This window comes from Macadamia integrifolia, unplaced genomic scaffold (assembly GCF_013358625.1).
Source record: "Macadamia integrifolia cultivar HAES 741 unplaced genomic scaffold, SCU_Mint_v3 scaffold215, whole genome shotgun sequence".
NCBI lineage: Eukaryota > Viridiplantae > Streptophyta > Magnoliopsida > Proteales > Proteaceae > Macadamia > Macadamia integrifolia.
In genome coordinates this window covers 430,982-456,045 of record NW_024868541.1, presented here as the reverse complement: position 1 = coordinate 456,045, position 25,064 = coordinate 430,982, and the positions used below count along the sequence as shown (strand labels likewise).

General features: G+C 39.0%; 1 protein-coding gene across 1 annotated transcript; it reads right to left on the bottom strand.

Annotated features, from left to right (window-relative positions):
• Positions 1-1,351: 1,351 nt before the first annotated feature.
• On the bottom strand, positions 1,352-2,218 carry LOC122065903. Its single transcript, XM_042629727.1, has 3 exons — positions 2,032-2,218; positions 1,877-1,938; positions 1,352-1,729 (listed from the first exon to the last, which is right to left on the bottom strand). Exons 1-3 carry the CDS (start codon positions 2,111-2,113, stop codon positions 1,598-1,600), a joined length of 276 nt encoding a protein of 91 aa, XP_042485661.1. The 5' UTR covers positions 2,114-2,218; the 3' UTR covers positions 1,352-1,597.
• Positions 2,219-25,064: the final 22,846 nt, after the last annotated feature.

The window sequence follows — 25,064 nt, the reverse complement described above, 5'->3', positions numbered from 1 at the left end:
GTCAATTCGGTCAAACCATACCGCCACAGCCCCATACGAGATCAGTGTTGGGTTCTGGGCTTAGGCCAATCAACCCCTCTGCTTCCATCACAGATCTCAGAAAACTTTCTATTCGAATCGCCACCAAAATATGTCGAAGCGGGTCAATCTTCAAAACGGGTCAAGAATTCGGGACAAATTAATAGAGGTACATCTAATTATTCCCTTGAGTGGTGGCTATGCATTAGTTGACTTATCCCTTGTTCGAGAGGCGTTATCATGGATGAGTTTTTCCATCACTTTGGGTGGTTCATAAGCAATAAGGGCCAGTTAAGTCCAAAATGAAATTTCCTAATTAAACTATAGGTGCTCTGGACTGGCTGAGGATAAGTTTGGTGCAAAAGCTGTTATTGAAAAGAGATGAAGAGGATGGTCACTTACTCACTCACTTCCTTGATTGGCATGGACTACTGGACATTAACCCCGTTCAATGGACAAAAGGGGGGATGTACTAAGAATATACCCCATGATATAGACATTTGTTTCTTTATCTATGCTTATAATGCTTTACGGGATGTAGTCCTTTGTCGCATCCGTTCGTAAAAAAAAAAATAATAATAATAAAAATAAAAATAAACGAGTGGGTCTACTTCTCTGGAGAATAGGAGGACCAACTATAGCACAGACTTGGTCATTTGAAGGGCTGGCATGTGCAGAAGGCTTGAGTTTGATATGGTCACTTGGTTTTGATTTACAGGAGCTGTGGCTTCTGTATCAGATGGATGGTTTTGATTGGCAGTATCTGTCCAAGGTCATAAAATAGGGACTTGCAGTAGTTACTATTTAAGCAATAGTCCACACATATCGGGCAACTCAATATATGCGCGCCTCTTGTGGTAGATTTTTATATTTTATGTGATTCATATTCTGTATCCATATTGGTAGTCTCCATTTTGCGTCAATAGTTACCACCATGCCACAATCTGTTCTTTAAGTTCTTCACTTAATGACCTCCTCACATATGAGTTGAGTGATTGTCTGGTAATTGCCAAGATTTTTATTCAAAATGAAATGGATAGAATGGATCTTCACAACAGGGCCTTGCCCAACCATTTTGGTATATCCATTTATGAAGAAAATTGTTAACATAACCAAACACCTTATAAAGGATATGGATGATTTCAATGGAGGGATCATCAAGTGAAGAGCTGCATTATATGTCCATTATCTTACTTTGGCACTGCTGGGGCAAAGAGTGTAAAGCAGGAAACTTATTTCACTGGGACCCAATGATTTGATCCTTACTGTATTAGAGTTCATTAGCTTTCAAAAGGGAATTTATACCTGTTTTTAGGGAAAAAAAAAAAACATGTAGATTCAAACCACTCTACATTACTGTTGAATTGACTTTAGAGCTTAGTACACCTTTGGTGATAGCTTTAAGCTTCCCTCAAATTTACATACTAGTACAGTCAATCTAGTTACAAACCTATTTCACTCCCCTATAACTGAATAACCAAAGGGTATGATTCGAAGAGCCTGAGTCCTATTTAGAAAATTTCTTACATTATAATAGGTTATGAAGATTTACTACCTGTGCAGCTAAAGAGTCCAACTCCTAGCTCTGTTTCTCTCCTGTTGATGGATGTGGAGTGTGGCGGTTATTGGCTCCTGATCCTGGATAATCCATTGTCTCCATTTCCATTCTGCCATGGATGAGTCCTTCTTTCCATGTTTCCTCTTTGATTTCCTGTTTTTACAGAAAGAGGGGAAAAAAATGAAAAAAAAATATTGAGTATCTTAACCTCATTCTATAGAAAACCTTAACATCACAAATTCCACAAGAACTTCATGCATTGATTGTTTCAAGACCCTGATCACCAAATTTGTAAAATACCTGAAGGTCATTAATCTCCAAAGCTGTAAGAACTTGAGAATTGGATAACAGACTTCTAGTCCCTGTAAGCACAAAACAATGAATGCTTAGAGAAGGGAAATGGAGAAGAGGAAGTGTGGAGTCTACAAAAGAATAGAAAGCTAAGGGATATTTACTTGCTAATGGGACAGCATTCAAAGAGATAAGGTGAGAAAAACCCAATAGAATAACTAGAAGGTGAAGCACAGAGCCTGCCATGTCTATAAATTTTATCAGTGGGCTTTGCTTCTCACAATCCTTGAGCTGCTCCTCCTTTTATACCATTCTTGTTATAGCCTCTCTTCGGATGGTTTTGGGGGTATTGGCACATGTATCATATATATTTATCCAAAGTCAAAAAAGATGGAAATCACAGAACCACTCATGGTGGTCTACCTAACCTGTCTTTTACTTTAGACTAATGTGAATCACATATTGGCAACCAATGTCTCCTGCCTTTAGGTAGGAATGAACCACAATAGACAACACCTTTGGTGGTTTTTAAACACAAATTAAGCTAAAAGCACAAATGGGATTTTCAGTTCCTGTCATGAAGGATTTTTCCTGTAGCTTTTGCAAATGTGATGAGGTTGTAACACTTTTGTATGGCAAGTTGAGTGGGAGATATCATAAGAGATAATATAAGTCAAAACCTGTATGGAAAGAAGATCCCACTATGGAAGTGGAGAGTGACAAAAGCCTAACATAAGAAGAGAAGAGCTCCTCACACTAATTTAATTGAAGGTCCTACACTCATACTAGTGGATATTTTTATGAGATTTCCAGGAAACTCAGTCCATTGACAAGTATACAAGCAGCGTTGACAAATCAGTGTTTAGGCAAAGGGGAATGTATTTTCAATCTGGAAATCTCATCATTATGTTCCTTCCACTGCTTCAGATTGAAGCAATGGATGCATTTGTTTTAAGGTGGGTTTTAGTTAAAGATACGGATCATCACATATATATATATAAAGGTTTACGTGTAAACACTAACCACGGCTAATTACACTGTATCTAATCTGTAACTGTAGTCTCTCAATGAAAACCTTACACTTGTATGGAGAAAATCTAAAGATGAGATAACTTTTTATTGGAAGAGTGAAATGATTGAGAATATAAGGGAAAGATTCTCAACTTTTTATAGTCTGGAGACTCCACCATGGAACACATATTCAAGTCATTTTTGACATCTAGAAATGCTATACGTGGATGTCATTCGTAGTTGGAAATAGATTGTTAGATAGATTTCCATCACAAAATAGGTGTTTATAGGTATATCAGGAATGGGATTTTCTCACACAGAGTCTGTCACACTCCACCCGCATAAAATCGAGCCGGTGATCAAGTTAACATTAGTTAACTCACAAATCTGCCAGGATCAACAATGCAGTGACTGTGATACAACATACATCTACTATTCTAAGATAAGACCTATATTTTCAACGGAAGACCTATTCATAATTATACCTGTAATTGTTTCCTAAATACTTGATACCCAAATTGAGTTATAAAAATTACATACATTTGGGCCCGAAGGCATAATATATATATATATATATATAATACAACAATTTAAGCATCAAGTAACAAAAAGGAGTACATCGAAAATAATAAAAAAGAATCACTCAGGAGTCACAGCTGCCATGTAGCACAATCCTTGCACGTGCAATCGACACCGTACTCGAACTCGACAGGGACCCACCAGTCCTCAGATGGAAACTCCACATTGAGGCCAAGCTCCTGCTTACCAGGCGGGTAACCTGTAAAATCACCTAAAAAGAGTTGTGCACGTGGGATGAGCTCACTAGCCCAGTAAGTGGAAAGGAAGATCACATAAGGAAAACCATACAAACAATCACCAAACAAATGTGCCTATATGCAATTCATTTTAACCCTATTAGCCTAACAACATCACTAGATCATAGGTTTTTGTGCTACTCACAACCACAATGCACGTATGCCCCAGTTACGAGCCGTGAACCCATTCCGCTATACGCCCATAGGGTTGTCAGAGAAGGCCCACCGTTGGTATTGAAATTTAAAATGCACACCGACTCCTGGTAAATTTAAATGACAGAAAGTAAATGGGTGACTCCACCCGAAATAAAAGCAGTACAATCGGCTCTTTGAATATATCACTTGAGTTACCGACTATCCTAGTGATCAGCCGTGCGTACTTCTAACCGCTGCGGGAGTTCGACAACCACAACCCGATGCTTCCCCCCAATGATTCCCCAATACATAAATCCCTGTTGGGAAGGGTCGTAGTACAAGGGTAAATCACATTCTAGCCACATGCCTCTACATGAGCATAGTACGATTATACGATGGCATCGTGTCCCATACCATGAGCCACCATGCACTCGTTTTCAAGCTTACTATGGCATCTAGTCAAGTATATACATCATGTCCAAATGAAATTCTTCCATCACATACGTCAAGACATAAAGGATATTCATCATAAAGTAAAGCATAGCATGTTATGTAAATGCACATACAATGCGTGATATGACATATATGATGTCTAGTCTACACACAAGTAATATGATGACATGGCTAGGCTAACACATATCAAATGATGCATAACATTTTGAATTTAAATCAAATTCCACCCCCCACTTACCTGTATGTGTACACGGTACGAAAAAGATCCGATGTGTGGGGTACGCGTATATTGAGTGGAACCTATCATAAATATAATTATTTATCATTTCACTATGTTAGGGTCAAAATCATCATGTTTGAACATTAAAATTGGGTTTAGAATCATAAATGGGGATTACCCATCAAATTTGGACCAATTTTGAAAATTTTTGAAAAGACAAGTGGGCTAAAGCCAAAGACTGGTGGGCTAGTTAGCCCACCAATTTTAGTCTTCTGGTTACTCCAGAACCTGAAAACTAAGTTCTAAAAACTCAGGTAGGCTAAAACCAGAAGACCGATGGGTGACGTAGCCCGTCGGTTTTAGCCCACCGGTTACTTCAGAACCTGAAAATTGAGTTCTGAAACTCAGGTGGGCTAAAACCAGCATAGCCCACCGGTTTCAGCCCGCTGGGTACTTTAGAGTCTAGAATTTAAGTTCTAGGAACTCAAGTGGACTAAAACCAGAAGACATGTGGGGTAAAAATATCCCTCAGTCTTTAAATGAAATCTTTCCAACATCATTCTCAACTTTCCTCTGGCTTAGGAAACTTGTTTGGGGACGATCCGGTGACTCAAATCACTTGTCTAAGGTCCAATGACGTACCCTCAACCTAGATCTAAGATCAAATCAAAAGAAAATGAAGATTCTTACCTCTTTTCCAAGAACACCAATAAAACCCCAAATTTCACTTATTTTGCTCAAGAACCTCCAAATACTCTGGATCTTCACCAACACTCCTTTTAAATCTTTCAAAATCATTATACACACCTTCCAGTAGACCTTAGATTTGATTATCCAAGTAGGATTAGCAAGATCCAAGTGAGTTCTTTCCCAAAATCAAAAAGAAGGTTTAAGGATGGGGTTTTCCTAAGAATCTTTGGAAATCTAGTGAAGCTCTATGGTTAACTTCCCCTTCTTCTTCTTTCTTCTTCTTCCTCTTTTCCTTTCTTCTTCTTTCTCTCTCTTCTTTACTCTTTCACCGACTTGGGGAAAAGACAATTAATGTCTCCCCTCCTTTTATACCTAGGCCCCCAAAATATCTTCTAAATCTCAGGTGGGCTGCAATGGGAATAAACTCCCACATAATATTAGATTACGATGGCACCCACAAATACTAGTACATACCTTTACTTTTTGTACATAGCCTCGTGGTGCATGCAAGTGCAAGGCTTGGGTGCACGTATTACACTTGGTACCCGCTCGGTTGTGTCAGGCCAACCTAAGTTCAAGGTCACCCTTGCTACCATGTTCATATGGTACCTATGTCGGTTCTCTCCGATTCCGTCCCTATATAATCAAACCAAGTCAATGCGGTTAATTAGATCGGGTTTAGAAAGTAGGGTATCACATTAATCCCCCCCTTTTTGAAAATTTCATCCCCAAAATTGTAGTACCTGGTTGTCCGAAAACATAAGGATACAAGGTTTGAATATCATCCTCTTTTTCCCAAGATGCCTCTTCAATCGGGTGATTGGCCTATGGAAAATCTTCACAAAAGCGATAAGAGCGGTTGCGGAGGGTTTTCACCTTCCAGTCTAAGATCTCAGCCGGATGTTCTTCATATGTCATATCAGCTTCCAAGTATTCTGGTTCCACTGGTAGTATGTGGGATGGATCATGAACGTAGTGCTTCAACATGGATACATGGAAGACATTGTGAACACTGCTGAGGGAAGGTGGTAATGCCAACATGTACGTTACTGCTCCAACTCGCTTTAAAATCTCAAATGACCCAATATATCTTGGATTTAACTTGCCCTTCTTGTGAAATTTGTGCAGGCCTTTGGTTGGAGATATTTTGAGGAACACTTTCTCTCCCTCTTAGAATTCCATTTTATAGAGGAGTTCTGCACTTTCTACCAGATAATGCTTTATACGGAGCCATCCCAATTGTAGTTTGATAGCTATTGTTGTAAACAAACTCCATAAGAGGTATATATTCCACCCAATTGTCACTCATTTCCAAGGCATAGGCTTTAAGAATATCTTCTAATATCTGTATTGTCCATTCGGACTGTCCGTCTGTCTATGGATGGAAAGACATACTCAGATTCAATTGTGATCCCAAGGCTTGCTGGAAGCTGTTCTAGAATCTGGAGGTAAACCTTGGGTCTCTATCTGATACAATGCTTACTGGTACACCATGTAACCGTATAACATTATCTATGTAAAGTTGTGCCAGCTTATCCATGGTGTAAGTGGTCCTCATTGAAATAAAGTGAGCTATCTTAGTAAGCCTGTCAACCACTATCCAAATTGCATCCATTCCCTTGGGTGTACGTGGTAGTCCGATGAACGAAGTCTATTGAAATGTTATCCCACTTCCATTCAGGTACTGGGAGTGATTGAAGAGTGACAAAAGGTTAGTGCAGCTCAGCTTTGACTTTCTGACGGGCAAGACAAGTCAATACATATAAAGCTATTGTGGACTTCATTGTTAGCCACAAGTAGTGTTGCTTTAGGTCTTTGTACATCTTGGTACTTCCAGGGTGAAGAGAGTACTCAGAATTGTGTGCTTTCTTTACTATTTTATTTTTTATTACTTTGCCGCAGGGTACACACAATCTGCCCCGAAACAATAGTGCCCTATCACTGGCCAATGTAAAGCTAGGATCATTTATTGTTTGCTCTTGAATCTTCTCTTCGATCCACTGCAACTCATGATCTAAAGGCTGTTTCATTATGATTTCTTTCTTGATGGATGAGTGTACCTATAGAGCTGCCAAGGACATAATCAACTGTTGAACATCATCTGTCTGGTGCTCTAGTTCCAAGGTCACTCCCTCATACAAGAGGATTTCATCTATTAACATTGTCTCCTGTACGAGCTTTGGACTGACAGCTAGATAGGAAAGTGACACAGTTTGAGCCTTCTAGCTTAATGCATCTGCCACTATATTGGCCTACCCTAGGTGATACTGATATCACAATCATAATCCTTCATAAGCTCAAGCCATCTCCCCTTCATAAGCTCAAGCCATCTCCTTTGTCTCATATTCAAGTCTTTTTAGATGAAAAAGTACTTAAGACTTTTGTGGTCACTATATATTTCGCACTTTTCACCGTACAAGTAGTGACGCCAAATATTTAAGACAAAAATGACCGCTGCTAACTCCAAGTCATGGGTAGGGTAGTTCTTTTCATAGTCCTTCAACTGTCTGGATGCATATGCTACCACCTTGTCGTGTTGCATAAATACACAGCCCAATCCGACTTTGGAAGCACCGGTGTACACTATCATTCCACCTATGCCTTTAGGAATAGTCAACACTAGTGCTAACACTAGACGCTTCTTCAGCTCTTAAAAACTTTCTTCACACTACTTTGACTAGTCAAACTTTATACCATTCCTAGTCAACTTGGTCATTGGTGCTGAAATCCGAGAAAGTTCTCGTTGAAGCATCTATAGTAACCTACCAAACCCAAGAAACTTCTAATTTCTGTTACACTCTTAGGTACCTCCCAGTCCACTACAGCTTTCACCTTATCTGGATCCACTTTGATTCCATTTTTAGATACCATGTGTCCTAGGAATCCAACATGTTTTAGCCAAAGTTCACACTTACTGAATTTTGCATACAACTGTTACTCTCTCAGTCTCTGTAGTACCATCCTCAAGTGTTTTGCGTAGTCTTCTTTTGACTTTGAGTAGATCAAGATATCATCAATGGAAACAATGATCCACTTGTCAAGAACATCGTGAAACACTTGGTTCATCAAATCTATGAAAGCTGTCGGTGCATTAGTCAATCCGAAAGACAACACTAAGAACCGTACCGAGTTCTAAAGGCTATCTTTGGTATATCACTATTCTTTTGAGTTGATATACCCGGATTTGAGGTCAAGCTTTGAAAATACTCTAGCACCGTGTAGTTGATCAAATAGATCATCAATGCATGGCAATGGATACCGGTTCTTGATAGTTAACTTGTTCAACTCCTGGTAATCACTGCACATACTCAAGCTTCCATTTTTCTTCTTAACAAACAACACTGGAGCACCGCTAGGTGATACACTTGGGCGTATGAATCCCTTCTTCAACAGATCTTACAACTGTACTTGTAATTTTTTTAATTCTGTTGGTGCCATTCAGTATGGAGCCTTTGACATCGGGGCAGCTCCAAGAATCAAATCTATAGTAAATTCCAACTCCCTGTCAAGTGGTAGTTGAGTCAGATCATCTAGAAAGATGTCTGGAAACTCTTTAACTACCTCTTCTTCCTTTAAAGGTGTGACCTTTGCATTTAAATCAATCACTGATGCTAGGTACCCCTAACACCCATTACCCAACAACTTTACCTCTTATAGAGTGGAGATGAGGACCTTTTTAGCTCACTTTGTCATATCCGCTAGGTATAGCAGTTCCTTTCCTTCATTATCAATCACCTTGATCTGTTTCTTAGCACATATCACGCTCGTTCGGTATGCTAATAACCAATCCATGCCTAGTATAACATCAAAGTTTTACATGTTGAACTTGATGAGTTGGGCATCTAATTGCTTCCCACTGATCTCAATGGTGCATGGCCCATGTACTTCCTTTAGTTGTGAAAATTTTCCTATAGGTGTACTAACTATCATCTTATGCTCTAATATCTTAGGTGTCATGTCAAGTTTCCCAGCAAATCTCTTTGATGCAAATGAATGCGAATCCCCTGAATCAAACAAGACATATACCGGTATACCTGCTACAAGTATGACACCTAATACAACAATGCACATAAGTATGGCATGTCATCAATATTTACAAAAAGGTAATTCTCAATTTAAATCGTACCTGCTACCACTTCTGTGCTAGCCTCAGCTTCCTCAATTGACAAAGCGTACATCCTTTCTTATGGTTGACTCCCTTGAGTCAAAGTAGGTTTGTATCCAGAAGGCTGATTGGATGGTAGGGCTGGTCGGGCTTGGCAATCTTTAGCAAAATGCCCATATGAATGGTAATTAAAACAACGATTGTACAAAGCTTGAACCGGAGCAGGAGCTCTCTGAGCTTGACCTATAACAAGTGGAGGGCGAGGTGGCTTGATAGCTATGGGCGCCGTACTGGTATTGGGGCAAAAAGATGTACCCGACCCACTAGCAGGTCGAGGAGGATAACCCGATGGCCTATAGGGCTGCCTGTATGAAGGACCAAATCCATATGATCCATGAAAATTCTTACTCGGGCCACCCAAATCCACATAAGGATTCACTCTCTTCCATAGTCCAGGTGTAAAGGATGATTTTTTTTTCATTTTAACTTTCATGGTTTTGGCCTTCTGTACAATCAAAGCATAGTTGGTGAGATCTAATGCCTCAAGTATTGTGCTAATGGATACCTTCAATCCTTTCAGAAATTTCTTGCCCTTTTCTTTAGCTAACTTCAGATGAGGAGGTGCAAAGTAGAATAGGGCCTCAAACTGTTGCTGATACTCAAGGACAGACTTGCGTCCTTGAGTTAAGGCTGAGAATTCTGCTTCCTTGCAGTCTCTAAAACTACGAGGGTAGTAGTTTGCTAAGAACAACTCCTTGAATTGTTCCCATATGGGTTCCGGGTGTGTAGCAAACAATATGACTTTTGAGGCTTGCCATCAGGAGTTGGCCTCATTCTTAAACTGTAACCTCGCACAAATAATCCTTTGAGCATTAGTGCACTCAATCACTTCAAATATCTTCTCAATCTCTTGGATCCATCGATCCGGCTCTAAAGGGTCACTACCCACCTTAGTGAATATAGGTGGTAGGCTCCTTTTGAATGACTCCACCACTCTTATGGTATGGCCCACCGACTGAAAATATGGTGCATACACCGGATGGTACGGGTAAGGAGTTGGCATCATATATAGAGGTGTACCTTAAGGTAGTATGGGTGGTGTACCTCCAACTTGGTTCTGAGGGTTGATGCCAGGTGGTGTACCTCCAACCTGTGTCCTAATACCAGGCCCTACAGTTGGACCTTCTGGAATATCTACTTGAGGAGGATGACCTGGTAGTGCAGCATACCACTGTTGTTGCATAGAAGTCATAAATGCCTGTTGTTGCTGAAGAATCTGCTAATAGAGATTCTGATTCGATTGTTGAATCAAGTTCTCAACTTCACCAGGGATAAGTATTGGTGGAGGATCAGGAAGTATAGCCATGGGTGGATCCTCATGAGCCACATTCTGATGAGTTATCTCTTGAGGTTGTGGGTGAGATGTTTGCCCTGTAGGTTGAGGCCTCCTATTGATTGGTGGCTTGCCAATAGGACGAGTACCTCGAGGTGCACCTTGAGCGACACCCTCGGATCTAGTGCGTACCATCATTAAGTGTACCTGATTTGCACGAAAATTTCATATGAGTTAGTATTGTAACTCATTACACAATAGATCAAATTTTAGTGTGCATCCCTATGCACTAACACCCTTAAAGGAGTTGAGGAAAAAATATATATCAATTCAACCTCCAATTTGTATCTCAATAAACATGTCGACCAAATTTTCTCCATATACCCATAATTTTTCAAAAATGACACTTAAACTACCAAAGCAGGCCATGTAGGACCCACCGGTGGAGTCAGGCCTTTACTGCCAAAACCAGCGAGCTAAAGACCATCGAGCTTGGCTGGCTAAACCCCGCCGATTTTAGCCTACCGGAGTTACCTGAGGCTACGTTGTAAGGGGTTTTAAACCCTGTTTTCTGCCTAATTTCTCTTCCTTTTCCTTTCCCTTTCCTTCAAACTGAGGCGACCTTAGGCGATTTACTACGACTTGACTCACCGAATCGGCATAACAATCTGCTCGAGTTTGCCATCTCTATCTCTCCATCTTCAAGGTAACTCCTAAACCCTTCATTTTTCAAAATTTCTGGGTTTTCTCCCTTTGAAATGGAAAGGCTTCCAATGTGGTTGGGGCTTTAGTTTGTCCTTTGATTTTCTCCATGGAAAAAGGATTCATATGCTAATGTAAAGCTTAGATTTAAGTTTTTAAATAGTTTGATCCATGAAATGGGAGCATTGGAGAATTTTTTTTTCCTTTTTTGCCCTAACCTGCGATTTTGGGGATTTTATTGTGCATCTCTCTTATCTATGTCAATCTAGCATCCACATTATGAATTCCTTTGTTTTCATTGCAATATTAGGCTTCTCTTAGGTTCCCTAACTGTTCCTTTGAAATTTGCCCCAATTAGATTGCATAATTGTTCCAAAAACCCTTATATCTCAAAAGAAGGCATCTATATTAGGAAAATTTTATCCGGCAAAATCTTGAATCATTGTTTAGATTCAAATCATAAATCCTAAAGTATATTAGAATCATGATTATTTGTTTCCCTTGTAAGGTAAACCCTTCATTTGGCTAAAATTCTCAAATTTGAAATTTTTCTACTTGATCGATATACCTGTTTGAAATCCTTGAATATCTTATCCCCAAACCCGATTAGGGATATGCTATCTCTTGCTTAACCTAGTATGGCACTTCGTATTCTCTTAAAAGGATATATTCATTGTATACATCCTTGGACTGCTTCATGCATTAAGACTACCTCTTATTTGGGATCATGGTAAACCTCAATCACCCATGCATTTCTCATTCATCACTTTGCTTCACTTGTTTTTTCTTAGTGGATTCCATCACCATACTCCTTCTTATCTATGTATTTTGAATCACTTGGCCAGATTAGGTATTTGAGTTTTTGATGACTTGTAATGTACTAGCTTAGATCATATCTCCTAAAACTTTTCTGCTATATGTTATTAGCTCATCATTTTCATCCCTTTGATTCCATTTCTTCTGCTATCGGTCTCAACTTGGTACTCTTATACCTTAACTTCTTATTTCATATCATGTACTTACCTCTCTTCTTTGCATTTTCAGGATGCCACCAAGAAGCAGCAAAAAACCTGCAGAGCCATCAAGGAAGAGAAAGACTTCCAAGGCTAGGAAGAGAAAGGTAGGGTCTAACTCATCAGCCCCATCACCATCTAGGGAATGGGAGGACTCATCCGACTATGATGAGATGGTCTTCTACAGTGTGAGAGTTGCATCATCATGGAGTGCCTTTTGTTCACTACCAGTAATATTGGAGAAACAGGTGAATGTGGGGCACTTGTCTCACATTCACCTCTTGGAGAGGTTTTTCTACCCTTGGTTGAGTCCATCCTCAACCTTGACTGGCCATGCTACAAGGATTTGGTAAGGAGGTTCTACTGTAACCTGGAGGCCACAAAGGAGGAGGGGGAGTTCGCCATAGTCAGTATGGTGAAGGGTATAGTGATCATCCTTACCACGGATAGACTGGCGGAGATTCTAGGTATCTCTTCAGAAGGCATGCACTACTACAGTCCTCCCAGGACCCGAGGCATAGGTCCACTGATGAGCCGGCACATGCAGGAGCACATCTATGAGGTGATTAGTGATTCACCAGTGAGGTCAGCATCGGAGGTGGACTTTTCCTCTGAGGGTAGGGTGTTTGCTAGGTTGGTGCAGTTCAACCTAGCTCCTAGGAGCGGTCACCAGAACTAGGTAGGTTTCATGCCCATATACCTAGTTGCTTGCCTGTTATCTACCCTTGAGGGCAATGTGCCTAGATTATATCTCCCCTATTTCATAGTATGATTATCAATTCGGCCAAATAATTCGTGAATTATTCGGCCGAACCAAATTTTTTTGAATTTAATCAAAAATTCTGACCGAATCCGAATTAAAAATAAAATTCAATAAAATTCGCGATTTTTTCAAAAGTGAATATAAAACGCGAATAATTCAGACCGAACCGAATTAAACCGAATTATTTGGTCCACTTAAACAGTATTTAAAAAAAAATCAAAACAAAAAAAAAAAAAAAAAAAAAAAAAACAAAAAAACAAAAACAAAAAAAAACAAAAAAACAAAATCCAGTAAGCTTTTTTGACCGCTTTTTTGACCGAATCCTTAAATTAATCAATCGAATTATTCCGAATAATTCTCCGCCCAAATAATTCCCGAATCCGAATTTGCTAACTATGTTTCATACTGAGGTCCATGCATCCCCATGCCTTACATCCCGAGGATGCCAGCCTACCATATAGCAGAGCCCTAACTCTAGTCTTCGAGTACTTCACAGTCTACCTTATTGAGGAGGAGGGATTGGTCCCGAGGGATAAGTTCACTGCCAAGAATTTGAGGCAGATGAACCTGCATACCTTGATGATAGAGCCACAAGTGGCTGAGGAGTAGGAGGAGGAGGATGTAGAGCAGGAGGAGGGTGTGCCCATGGAGGAGGATGAGCATACCAAAGATGATGGGAGTCACTTCCCATACCAAGAGGAGATTAGAGAGGAGGAGGTTATGGAGGAGGTGTCCTTGGACACTAGGTTGGCAGATCCTGCTTTCCATGGAGCTGGCGGTTCTAAATCAGCCAGAGCCAGTGGCCCAGACATGCCTAGTGCTTCTAGTACCCAGACTTCAACACCGCCACCTGCTGGAGAGGCACCTATCCTACAAGATATCCTATTAGAGTTGAGGTCCCTAAGAGAATCAGGCTGAGCTTAGAGGTCAATTTGGAGAGAGTACAGCCAAGGAGCAGGAGCTTCTCAAGAGGGTGGAGGAGAACACCAGCAGAGAGCTCCAAATGTGGAGGCAGTTTAGAGAGATGGAGTCCAGGTTTTGACGACTTACCTAGGATATGTACCACTCTTCTAAGGTGATCTCTGCAGAAGTCCTTCGTGTACAGAGAAGAGTGGTGCACCCCCATGATCGATTCACTCATTGGGACATGTGCCTCGGCATCGACTCTCGGGTCCACTTAGGAGAGCCTTTAGATGTCTCTAGCTTTAACTCCGACTCTGACTAGTGCTCTAGATTGATGTCCTATTATCTTTTTCTGACCTTTTACTTATCAGTTCTATTTGACTTTTTAGCTTTATTTGACAGTCTTACCTATTGTGGGTTTCATAGCTGACTTTTATGCTTTACTTACGTGATCGAACTGGTATAACTTTAAGAAATGATAGCATCTGTGATTCATTTTGTAATTTATTTTATTTTGTGTATTTAAAGTTTGAATTGTGATCTTGATAGAAATTGTGAATTCCTGAATGGTTTGCTTATATAAAACAATGTGGTTTGATGATCACCGACACGACCTCCATATATTATTATTTTATTATTCTTGTTATCTATCAGGTTTTATGTTTGAATTTTTTTTTCTTATTTTACACCGTTATGCTGCCAAAATTTTATTAAAATTTTCACTACCAAGTAAATTCAATTATGACAATTTCAAAAACTACTTACCTAAGATTCATATTGATAATGCATGTATGCCATGAATGCAATAGATATAAATTTTTATATTTAAATTTAAGGCTTTCAACTTTTTCATAAAGTTTTTATCTTCACTCACCCTAAACCTATTACAGTTTCTATAGGGTCTAAGCAGTATACTGTAGGCAGGTAGAGCATCTCGCTCTGATACCACCGTTGTCACACCCCGTCTGCACAAAGCCAAGTTGGTGATTAAGTTAACACCAATTAACTCACAAACCTACCATGATCAACAATACAGTGACTGCGATACAGCATATATCTACTATTCTAAGATAAGACCTGTATTTTCAGTAGAAGACCTATTCATAATTATACCTGTAATTGTTTCCCAAATACTTGATACCCAAATTAAGTTATAAAAGTTACATACATTTGGGCCCGAAGGTATAATATATATACAAAAAAATATAATAATTTAAGCATCAAGTAACAAAAGGGAGTACATTGAAAAGAATAAAAAAGAATCACTCATGAGTTACAACTACTATGTAACACAATCCTCGCATATGCAATCGGCACTGTGCTCCAACTTGACAGGAAGCCACCAGTCCTTAGATGAAAACTCCACAGTGGGGCCTAGTTCCTGTTCACTAGGCGGGTAACCTGTAAAATCACCTAAAAAGAGTACACGTGGGATGGGCTCACTAGCCCAGTAAGTGGAAAGGAAGGCCACACAAGGCAAACCACACAAACAATCACCAAATAATACGCTTATATGCAATTCATTTTAACCTTATTAGCCTAACATTATTACTAGGTTATAGGTTTTTGTGCTACTCACAACCACAGTGCACATATACCCCAGGTATGAGCCGCAAACCCCATCCCGCGATACGCCCATAGGGTTGTCAGAGAAGGCCCACCATTGGTACCAGAATTTAAAATGCAAACTGACTCCTGATAAATTTAAATGATAGAAAGTAAATGGGTGACTCCACCCAAAATAAAAGTAGTTTGAACAGCCTTCTGAATATATCACTAGGGTTACTGACTATCCTAGCGATCAGCCATGCGTACTTCTAATCACTGCAGGAGTTCGACAACCGTAATCCGATGCATCTCCCAATGATCCCTCAACATGTAAACCTCTGTTGGGAAGGGTCGTAATACAAGGGTAAATCATATTCTAGCCACATGCCTCTACATGACATAGTACGATTATACGATGATACCGCGTCCCATACCACGAGCCATCATGCACTTATTTTCAAGCTGACTACGACATCTAGTCTAACATATACATCATGTTCAAATGAAATTCTTTCATCACATACGTCAAGACATAAAGAACATTCGTCATAAAACAAAGCATAGCATGTTATGTAAATGCACATACAATACGTGATATGGCATATGTGATGTCTAGTCTACACACAAGTAATATGATGACATGGTTAGGCTAGCACATATCAAATGATGCATAACATTTTGAATTTAAATTAGAGTCCACTCCCCACTTACCTGTATGTGTATACAGTACTTATACCCGGTACGAAAAAGATCCAATGTGTGGGTACACATATATTGAGTGTAACCTATCATAAATATAATGGTTTATCATTTCACTATGTTAGGGTCAAAATCATTATGTTTAAACACTAAAATTGGGTTTAGAATCATAAATGGGGGTTCTCCATCAAATTTGGACGAATTCTGGAAATTTCTGAAAAGACAAGTGGGCTAGAGCGAAAGATCGATAGCCCACCAATTTAGCCCGTCAATTACTCCAAAACCTGAAAATTGAGTTCTGGAAACTCAAGTGGGCTAAAACCAGAAGACCGGTGGGCTACACCGGTTTCAGCCGATCGGTTATTCCAGAACCTGAAAATTGAGTTCTGAAACTTAGGTTGGCTATAACCCACCGTTTTTAGCCCATCGACTACTCCATAGCCTAGAATCTGAGTTCTGGGAACTCAGGTGGGCGAAAACCAGAAGACAGGTGGGGTAAAAATACCCCCTAGTCTTTAAACGAAATCTTTCCAACATCATTCCTGACTTTTCTCTGGCTTAGGAAACTTGTTTGGGGACGATCCGGCAACTCAAATCACCTGTCTAAGGTCCAATCACGTACCCTCAACCTAGATCTAAGATCAGATCAAAAGAAAAAGAAGATTCTTACCTTTTTTCCAAGAACACCAATGAAACCCCAAATTTCACTTCTTTTGCTCAAGAACCTCCAAACACTCTAGATTTTCACCAACACTCATTTCAAATCCTTCAAAATCATTATACAAACCTTCCATTAGACCTTAGATTTGATTATCCAAGTAGGATTAGCAAGATCCAAGTGAGTTCTTTCCCAAAATCAAAAAGAGGGTTTAAGGATGAGGTTTTCCTAAGAATCTTTAGAATGTGTGCAATAGATACCTCAAATCGAAGACCTCAGCGAGCTGATCATAAATCCGGACTCAAAATACTAAGACCCAGCTCCGGTGAAGCTCTATGGTCAACTTCCCTTTCTTCTTCTTTCTTCTTCTTCCTCTTTTCCTTTCTTCTTCTTTCTTTCTCTTTTTTACTCTTTCACCTACCAACTGACATTAATAAGGGAGAAGACAATTATTCTCTCCCCTCCTTTTATACTTAGGCCCCCAAAATATCTTTTAAATCACAGGTGGGTATATCTCAGGTGGGCTATCTCAGGTGGGTTAAATCTTAGGTGGGCTTTAATCGGAATAAACTTCCATATAATATTAGATTATGATGGCACCCACAAATACTAATACATACCTTTACTTTTTATACATGACCTCGTGGTACGTGCAAGTGCAAGGCTTCGGTGCACGTATTACACTTGGTACCTACTCGATCGTGTCAGGCCAACCCGAGTTCAAGGTCACCCTTGCTACCATATTCCATATGGTACCTGTGTCGGTTCTCTCCAGTTCAGCCCCTATATGATCAAACCAAGTCAATGCGGTTAATTAAATCGGGTTTAGAAATTAGGGTATCATAGAGTCGATATGCGACTAATACTCACCCATATGTAATACTCTCCCTCATCTTCTGGGGCTAGCACATCCGGAAGAACTTATGATCCAGTCCATAATTCTGAAGAAGTTATTTTTAGAAACTTAGAAGCTACCATTAGCAATTATACCGTTTCCTGAATACCTAAATCCGAGGTATATCATCAAGGGACTTTTGCTTTTCATAGTGACTATGTCATAAAGACTAGCGAAAGCACCCATACTCTTACCTCTGACCAAGAACAAAATCAATTCCTCACTATTTCTCAAATTCAGAGGCGTAGAGAGCGTGGATTTAATTTTATCCACATTGGCTTAGTTCAAGTTGCTTTGAAACCCTTAACACTGCTAGGGTTAAATAGTACGGTTTTTACTGCCGTTAGAGATGCCAGAATGCTTGAATTTTATGAATCTCTAATGGGTACAGTTGAAACCAGTCTCTATGAAGGACCATTTTATTTTTAGTGTAGACCAAATCTCACTATGTCCTTAACAGATACCAATATTCTTGATGGCGCTATCATTTCTTTAAAGACTTATGGATACCGTATAGCTCCGAAAACTCAAAATCTCGCAGTGATTTATCGTATCTATTACAAGGTAATGACCACCGTTACCCCTAATGCTAAGGTTATAGATCCTCACGGTCAAACGGTATGTTTTCAAGCTAATCCTAACCAATCTCAAGTCTTTGTGCCCCGGTGTATTATATGGTCAGAAATTAACCTTCCTGACTCCTAGACTTTAACCTCTATGCTCAACCTCAACGACCCATCAGGACTACTCTATCCAGCAACACCCAACTCCCATGTGATGATGTAGAAATCACTTTTGATTTTAGACTCGATAATACTCGTAGATCTACCTCTTCTGTGATTTCTTCTTCCTCTAAGTATCCTACATACTAAGCACCTGCTCGTGCTTCAACATCTTGAGCTCAGAGCGAGAAATTTGATAGAATAATTAATCTTCAGGGTACAAATCGTACACCTTCTCAGGTTAATCAACCTGTCTATAGTCCTCCTCAAAGAGAGTCTTCATAGGCTAATCAGTCACCTATTATTCCTATTAATATAGAAAATGGGTCTTCATCTCTAACACTTTCTGATATGCAAGCACCAGTAGGCATATGTATGCTTCATATCACAGAAGAAGCATACATATGCCCATTGGTGCTTGCATACATATGAAGCATACATATGCCTACTAGTACTTGCATATTAGAAAGTGTTGGAGATGAAGACCCATTTTCCATATCAATAGGAACAATAGGTGGCTGATTAGCCTGAGAAGGCTCTCTTTGAGGAGGACCATAGACAGGTTGATTAACCTAGAAAGGTGTACGATTTGTACCTTGAAGATTAATTATTCCATCAAAATTCTCGCTCTGAGCTCGAGATGTTGAAGCACGAGCAGGTGCTTGGCATGTAGGATACTCAGAGGAAGAAAAAATCACAAAAGAGGTAGATTTAAGAGTGTTATCGAGTCTACGATCAAACGTGATTTCTACATCAATAGATGAGTTAGGTGATGCTGGATGGAGTAGTCCTGATGGGTGGCTGAGGTTGAGCCACAGAGGTTAAAGTCCAGGAGTCAAGAAGGTTAATTTTCGACCATCTAATACATCGGGGCACAAAGACTTGAGACCGGTTAGAATTAGCTTGGAAACATACCGTTTGACCACGGGGATCTATAACCTTAGCATTAGGGGTGATGGTGGTCATTAACTTGTAATAGATACAATAAATCACTACGAGATTTTGAGTTTCCGGAGCAATACGGTATCCATAAGTCTTTAAAAAAATGATAGCACCATCAAGAATATTAGTGTCTGTTAAGGACACAGTGAGATTTGGTCTACATTGAAAATAAACTGGTCCTTTATATAGAATGGTTTCAACTGTACCCATTAGATATTCATAAAATTCAAGCATTCTGGCATCTCTAACAGTAGCAAAAAATGCACTATTTAACCCTAGCAGTGTTAAATGTTTCAAAGCAACTTGAACTAAGCCAATGTGGATAAACTTAAATCCACGCTCTCTATGCCTCTGAATTTGAGAACTAGTGAGGAGTTGAATTTGTTCTTGGTTAGAAGTAAGAGTATGGGTGCTTTTGCTAGTCTTTATGACATAGTCACTATGAAAAGCAAAAGTCCCTTTATATATACCTCGGATTCAGGTATTCGGGATATAGTATAATTGTTAATGGCAACTTCTAAGTTTCTAAAAATCACTTCTTCAGAATTATGGACTGGATCATAAGTCCTTCCGGATGTGCTAGCCTCAGAAGATGATGATCTTCTTCAACTGGACCTAAAGTATGAAGCAATAGTTTAGAGGTTTGAGTCAATAAAGGTTTCGATCAATATATCCTTTTGTAATACCGCCTACTGTCAATACTATTGCGCCGTCAAACGCCTATCCACGGTAACACGGCTGAGTACAACTTGGATGTAGGTCAATACAACTTAAATGAAGGTCTATATGACAATAGTGAAACACTACCAACTGAATGATCTTTACCACTTTGGACCTTTCAACTTAGCTCTGATACCATTTGGAGATAGGATTAGGAGAAATCAGATTAAACAACGAGGGAAGCAATTTAGAGGCACCTTATATGTGGACTTAAATTAGAGAGTAAAGGACAAAACTGGACGGAACCGCTGATAAGAGGATGTGTTCACAGGTATATGAGGAAAGGGATTTTTCCGCTCAAAATTGATGTGGAACTAATACTCCCCCTCACGTGTAGGTAGGTCGGAACCACCTTACATGTGGACATACTAGAAAGAGGAGGATAGAATTGGATGGAACTGAAAAGAACCAGCCCTGATACCATGTAAGGTTGATCTCAAAAGCCCGATCTGTATCGATGTTGGACTAATACAACTAACACATTACTTACGTTGGAAATGTTTGGCTATAATGTCTTTTATTTTGTTGTTTGCATTTGTTGATTATTATTGAAGGGCAATAGGTCTCAAGGTCCGAAGCAATCACCCACCTTGTGCATTTATTTTCATAATTATTAGGGACAACAGCCCCGAGGAATTATTTTAAGACTATATGGGTATTTCGGTAACTACTTACATGAGGCTTCACTATAAATTTGTAGCGAAGGTTCTTCCTCTGTAATCACAAAAAGTAAATGTTTTACATTGTCTGATTGTTTATTTGTGATTGCCATTCTTTCCTGCATCATTTTATACTCTTGATTTTTTTTTTATAGGGAAAATCACCAAAAGTAATGGGCATTCTCTACCCATTTTCTCTAGTTTAATTAGTAACTCCATGGAATACTCCAAGCACCAGTTCCATGGTAAGCCAACTTCTACAAGCTATTGCTTTTTCACGATCAAGTTATTCTTTGTTTCCGGAGTTACAAGGTCCTCTATTACTGCGGTTTTTAAATACCGTTGTAATATGTATCCCATATTACTATACAAGAAGAAATCGTAGTTTTGAGACATTTATGGCTGCGGTTTTTTAAACTGCAGTTAAATATCCATAGCTACAATTGTATTTTGATGTAGTGTTTGGACTACAATTGTGAGCAACTTTTGAGACCTTTTTAAGAGTTAGATTCTAATCTAAGAGTTGAAAGCTTAGACATCAAATTTATAATGATGACAGTCTTACGTTATATAGCAAGACCTTCTTCAAGGCTTAACTTGTTATCTCTATGTTGGTATTTATTTATTTTGATAACTGAAAGAAAAAACAAACAAATTAATAAGAAATAAAAGTTTGCACATGACCCATACTACCAGTGCTGCAACCGGGTTAATTAACTATCTCCAACATGCTAGAACTAACATACTTGAAAGAGAAAGATCTGTAATATATGAAGATATTGAAAAACAGATGAAAAGATAACATAGGCAAGCTCCTTGAGTAGGTTATGGAATAAACTAAAGTAACTTCTGATTTGAAAACCAAACTTTAGTGATAGTCTATCACCTCCGTAAGCCATATGTAGACCTTCTAGGATACTAAATGCCTCCCACTTAAGAATTTATTATGCATTGAAATATTTTTGTCCCTAATTATTGCCTATGTTGGAATTCCTTTGAAATCCTTGGACACTTGTTTTTTGATTGTCCTTTCTCTAAGTCGGTTTGGGGAAGCATTCTTCGCAAGCTTTGGTCGAGTCCTAGAATTATTCTTCCATTTGAAAGAGAATGGAAATGGATTTTAAATGCTTTTAATGTAAAACCCTTTGTGATCATCTTGGCAAGTTGGCATTCAGTGCAATATTATATCATATTTTGTGGGAAAGGAACAAAAGAAAATGGACTACCAATTCTCGTTCACTGGAGCAGATTAGGGATGCTATTACTTTTGATGTGAGGAATAAAATTCTTTATAATTTTGTTGTTTGCCCATATACAAATAGAAATCAGTTCCTGGCTTCTTCGTGGGACCTTCCTCTCTTCTCTCCACCCCCTTAGATTAGGCATATTCTTGGGACATTCCGCTCTTCTATCCCCCCCTTTCCCATTTTGTTGTTCATTCTCCTTTTTATTGTCCCCCCCCCTTTATTTATTGTATCCCTCCCTCCCTTCTTTGCTTGTTTTTTCCCTCCTCCCTTTTTTCATTGTATCCTTCCCTTCTTTGGCTTGTTTCTTCCCCCCCCCCACCCTACCCTACCTTACCCTACCCTACCCTACCCTTTTTGGGTTTGTCCCGTCTCTTAGGGTTTTGAGGCCCATCTCTTCCGGGCTTGGTAGGGTTTTTACCCTGGTCTAGCCAATTTGGCTTTGTTGTTGTATTTGTTTTCTTTCCTGCTTTAATATATTTTTCATTCACCCAAAATAATATTAGTAGTAGTAATAATAATAATAATAATAATAATAATAATAATAAGAAAAAAACTGACCTTGAAACAAAATACCAAATGCGCATCTTGAATCTATTGCCAACAATTTAGTACACCAACACAAACCAAAATAGGATAAGTTAAAAAAGGAAGAGTTGGCTATCTTCCTAAACAGTAACCTGGTTCATTTGTGATAGAGAGAAAAACACTAATTATGTTAGAACAAGGAGAAATCTTCATGTCAATAATCTAACGGTTGATATTTTGGAGCATCAACATAGGATAACATGAAATATGCTTATTCAACACTAATTCTATGGACCCAAACGAAATACATAGATATGGCAAAAACACTAAAGCATCCAGCAAGATCATTTTGGTTAAGAGAAAAGGACATGAAAGATGATTCACAACCAAAATAAAGTTTTTTTTTTTTTTTTTTTTTGGTCTTCTTTCAACATCCATTCAAAGTTCTGACTGAATCCAACTAGGGAGAGATGGAGAAGAGAAAGAAGTTCTAGATCTAGCAGCCTACTTTGCTAGATACTCTACAACCGAGTTTGCTTCTCTGAAACAATGAGATAATTTCCAATGAATGCCATCTAGGAAGGGACGTGAGAAATGCCATTCTTGATTAACACACCATGGGATAGATCCTCCCCATACTACCATGACCACTGTCTCCGAGTCTGACTCAATCCACAGATGATGAATATTTAACAAATTGGCTGCCTTAACACCTAGAAGCAGACCTTGAAATTTTGCCTCATAATTCATTTTAACACCAAATAACTGGCCAAAAGTGTAGACAATCCTTGAACTAGATTCACGAAACACTCCACCAGCACCTGCTCTTCCTCGGTTTCCAAGGGAACACCCATCAATGTTAAGTTTCATCCATGGAGGGGTTGAAGCACACTAAATGACAGTGATAATTTTTGGAGCTCGAGGGGGAAAAGGCCAACACCCAAAATCCTAGAGATGTTCAAAGTTGCAAGAGGAAATTGCCATCACTTCAGGTTGGGGAAAATTTCTCTAATAGATGAGCATATTTGATGAAAAACCAAAATAAAGGAATTGCATATTAAATGCTATGGAAATAAACCCAGAGGACCAGCCCTCCATATCTGAGAAACAACATCAAAAGATATAAAAATATGATAAATAGTTTCTGAATATTTGTCAGAAAGTACACAAGCTTTGTCAATGTTCATCCAAGCACTAAGAAGATCTCTTATTGGGAACCATTGTGGAGGACTCTCCAAAAGAAAACCTTAAACTTCGGATGGGTTCGTAGTTCCTATAGGAACTTCCACCAATGGGGTGGGAGAGGGAAGGGTGATGTTTCCTTTGGTTAGTCACCAAAATAGAAGAGTGTTTTGAATCCAATAAGATTTTCTTTGGTGGAAGTTCCCTGTCAAGCAAGGGTGCATTACCAATGGTCTCTTTATGAGGAAATAGAAACCTCAATAACATGTCAAACTACGCTAAAGAGGAGGAAATAGGGAAGAATTCCAAACATTGTCAATGATAAAACTTAAAAACATTATTGCGTGTTCAGGTATACAAAGTTCAGGAAAAGAGGGGTATCCAAGGATCATACTCAAAGAAAACATTATTGGCTGTTCCAATTTTACGTATCAAAATTTTTTTAAGACAATGCAATTTTGTTCCAAATCCAAGAACCATTCTTCTACAAAAATTTATTATTAAAAATGGAAGTTTTGTTAAAATATTGGACTCGAAGAATCTGAGCCCAAATGGAATTAGGTGTGCTTTGTATTGGGTAGAGGAATCACGTAAACCCAGCTAACCCTTGACAATGGAGGAGGGGGCGAGAAAATAGTTTTCCAAGCAATGATATGGATTTTTTCATTATACAAGTAAACCCTTGCCCCAGACCAAAATCTAGAACACACAGTCAATCTGACGACAAATTTGTTAAGGGAAAACAAAGCAAGCCATGAGGTATGCTGCAATATAAGTCAGATTGGGTAAGAATGTTGTGGCCAGTATAAGATAGAATATGAGATTTCTAGACAGCAAGTCTCTTATCCATTCCCTCGACAATATATTTTAAATTTGAAACATAAAAGCGATGAAAAAAATTAGCTCCTAAGTAAATAAATGGCCTCACGAGAAATCTCCTTGAGGCCCGACGAACTCTTTCACAAGAAGGGACATTTCTACTAAAAAGAAAAAGCCAACTCCTACCCCAGTTGATATGTTGGTGACACTTGATTTTTGTAACCATGTTTCATTTCGTTATGTGGCTACTCAAATGAGTTTTAGATTGTTATCTGATACAATATCCTTCACTACTTGGAAAGTGTATATTATTATCCGATTTAGTGTCCTTCCCTACTTGGGAAGTCTATATTCTTATCTTGTATATATGGGAGTATTATCACATGTGATATCCCAACTCACTGTAAACCTTTCTTACCTATTGTATAAATTGATTAG

Excerpts from the sequence above, each read along its gene's own strand:
- LOC122065903 (XM_042629727.1), bottom strand. The coding sequence starts at position 2,113 with ATGGCAGGCTCTGTGCTTCACCTTCTAGTTATTCTATTGGGTTTTTCT. Across the intron at positions 1,939-2,031 it reads GAATGCTGTCCCATTAGCAA|GGACTAGAAGTCTGTTATCC; the intron begins GTAAATATCCCT and ends TTGTGCTTACAG. Across the intron at positions 1,730-1,876 it reads TGGAGATTAATGACCTTCAG|GAAATCAAAGAGGAAACATG; the intron begins GTATTTTACAAA and ends CTGTAAAAACAG.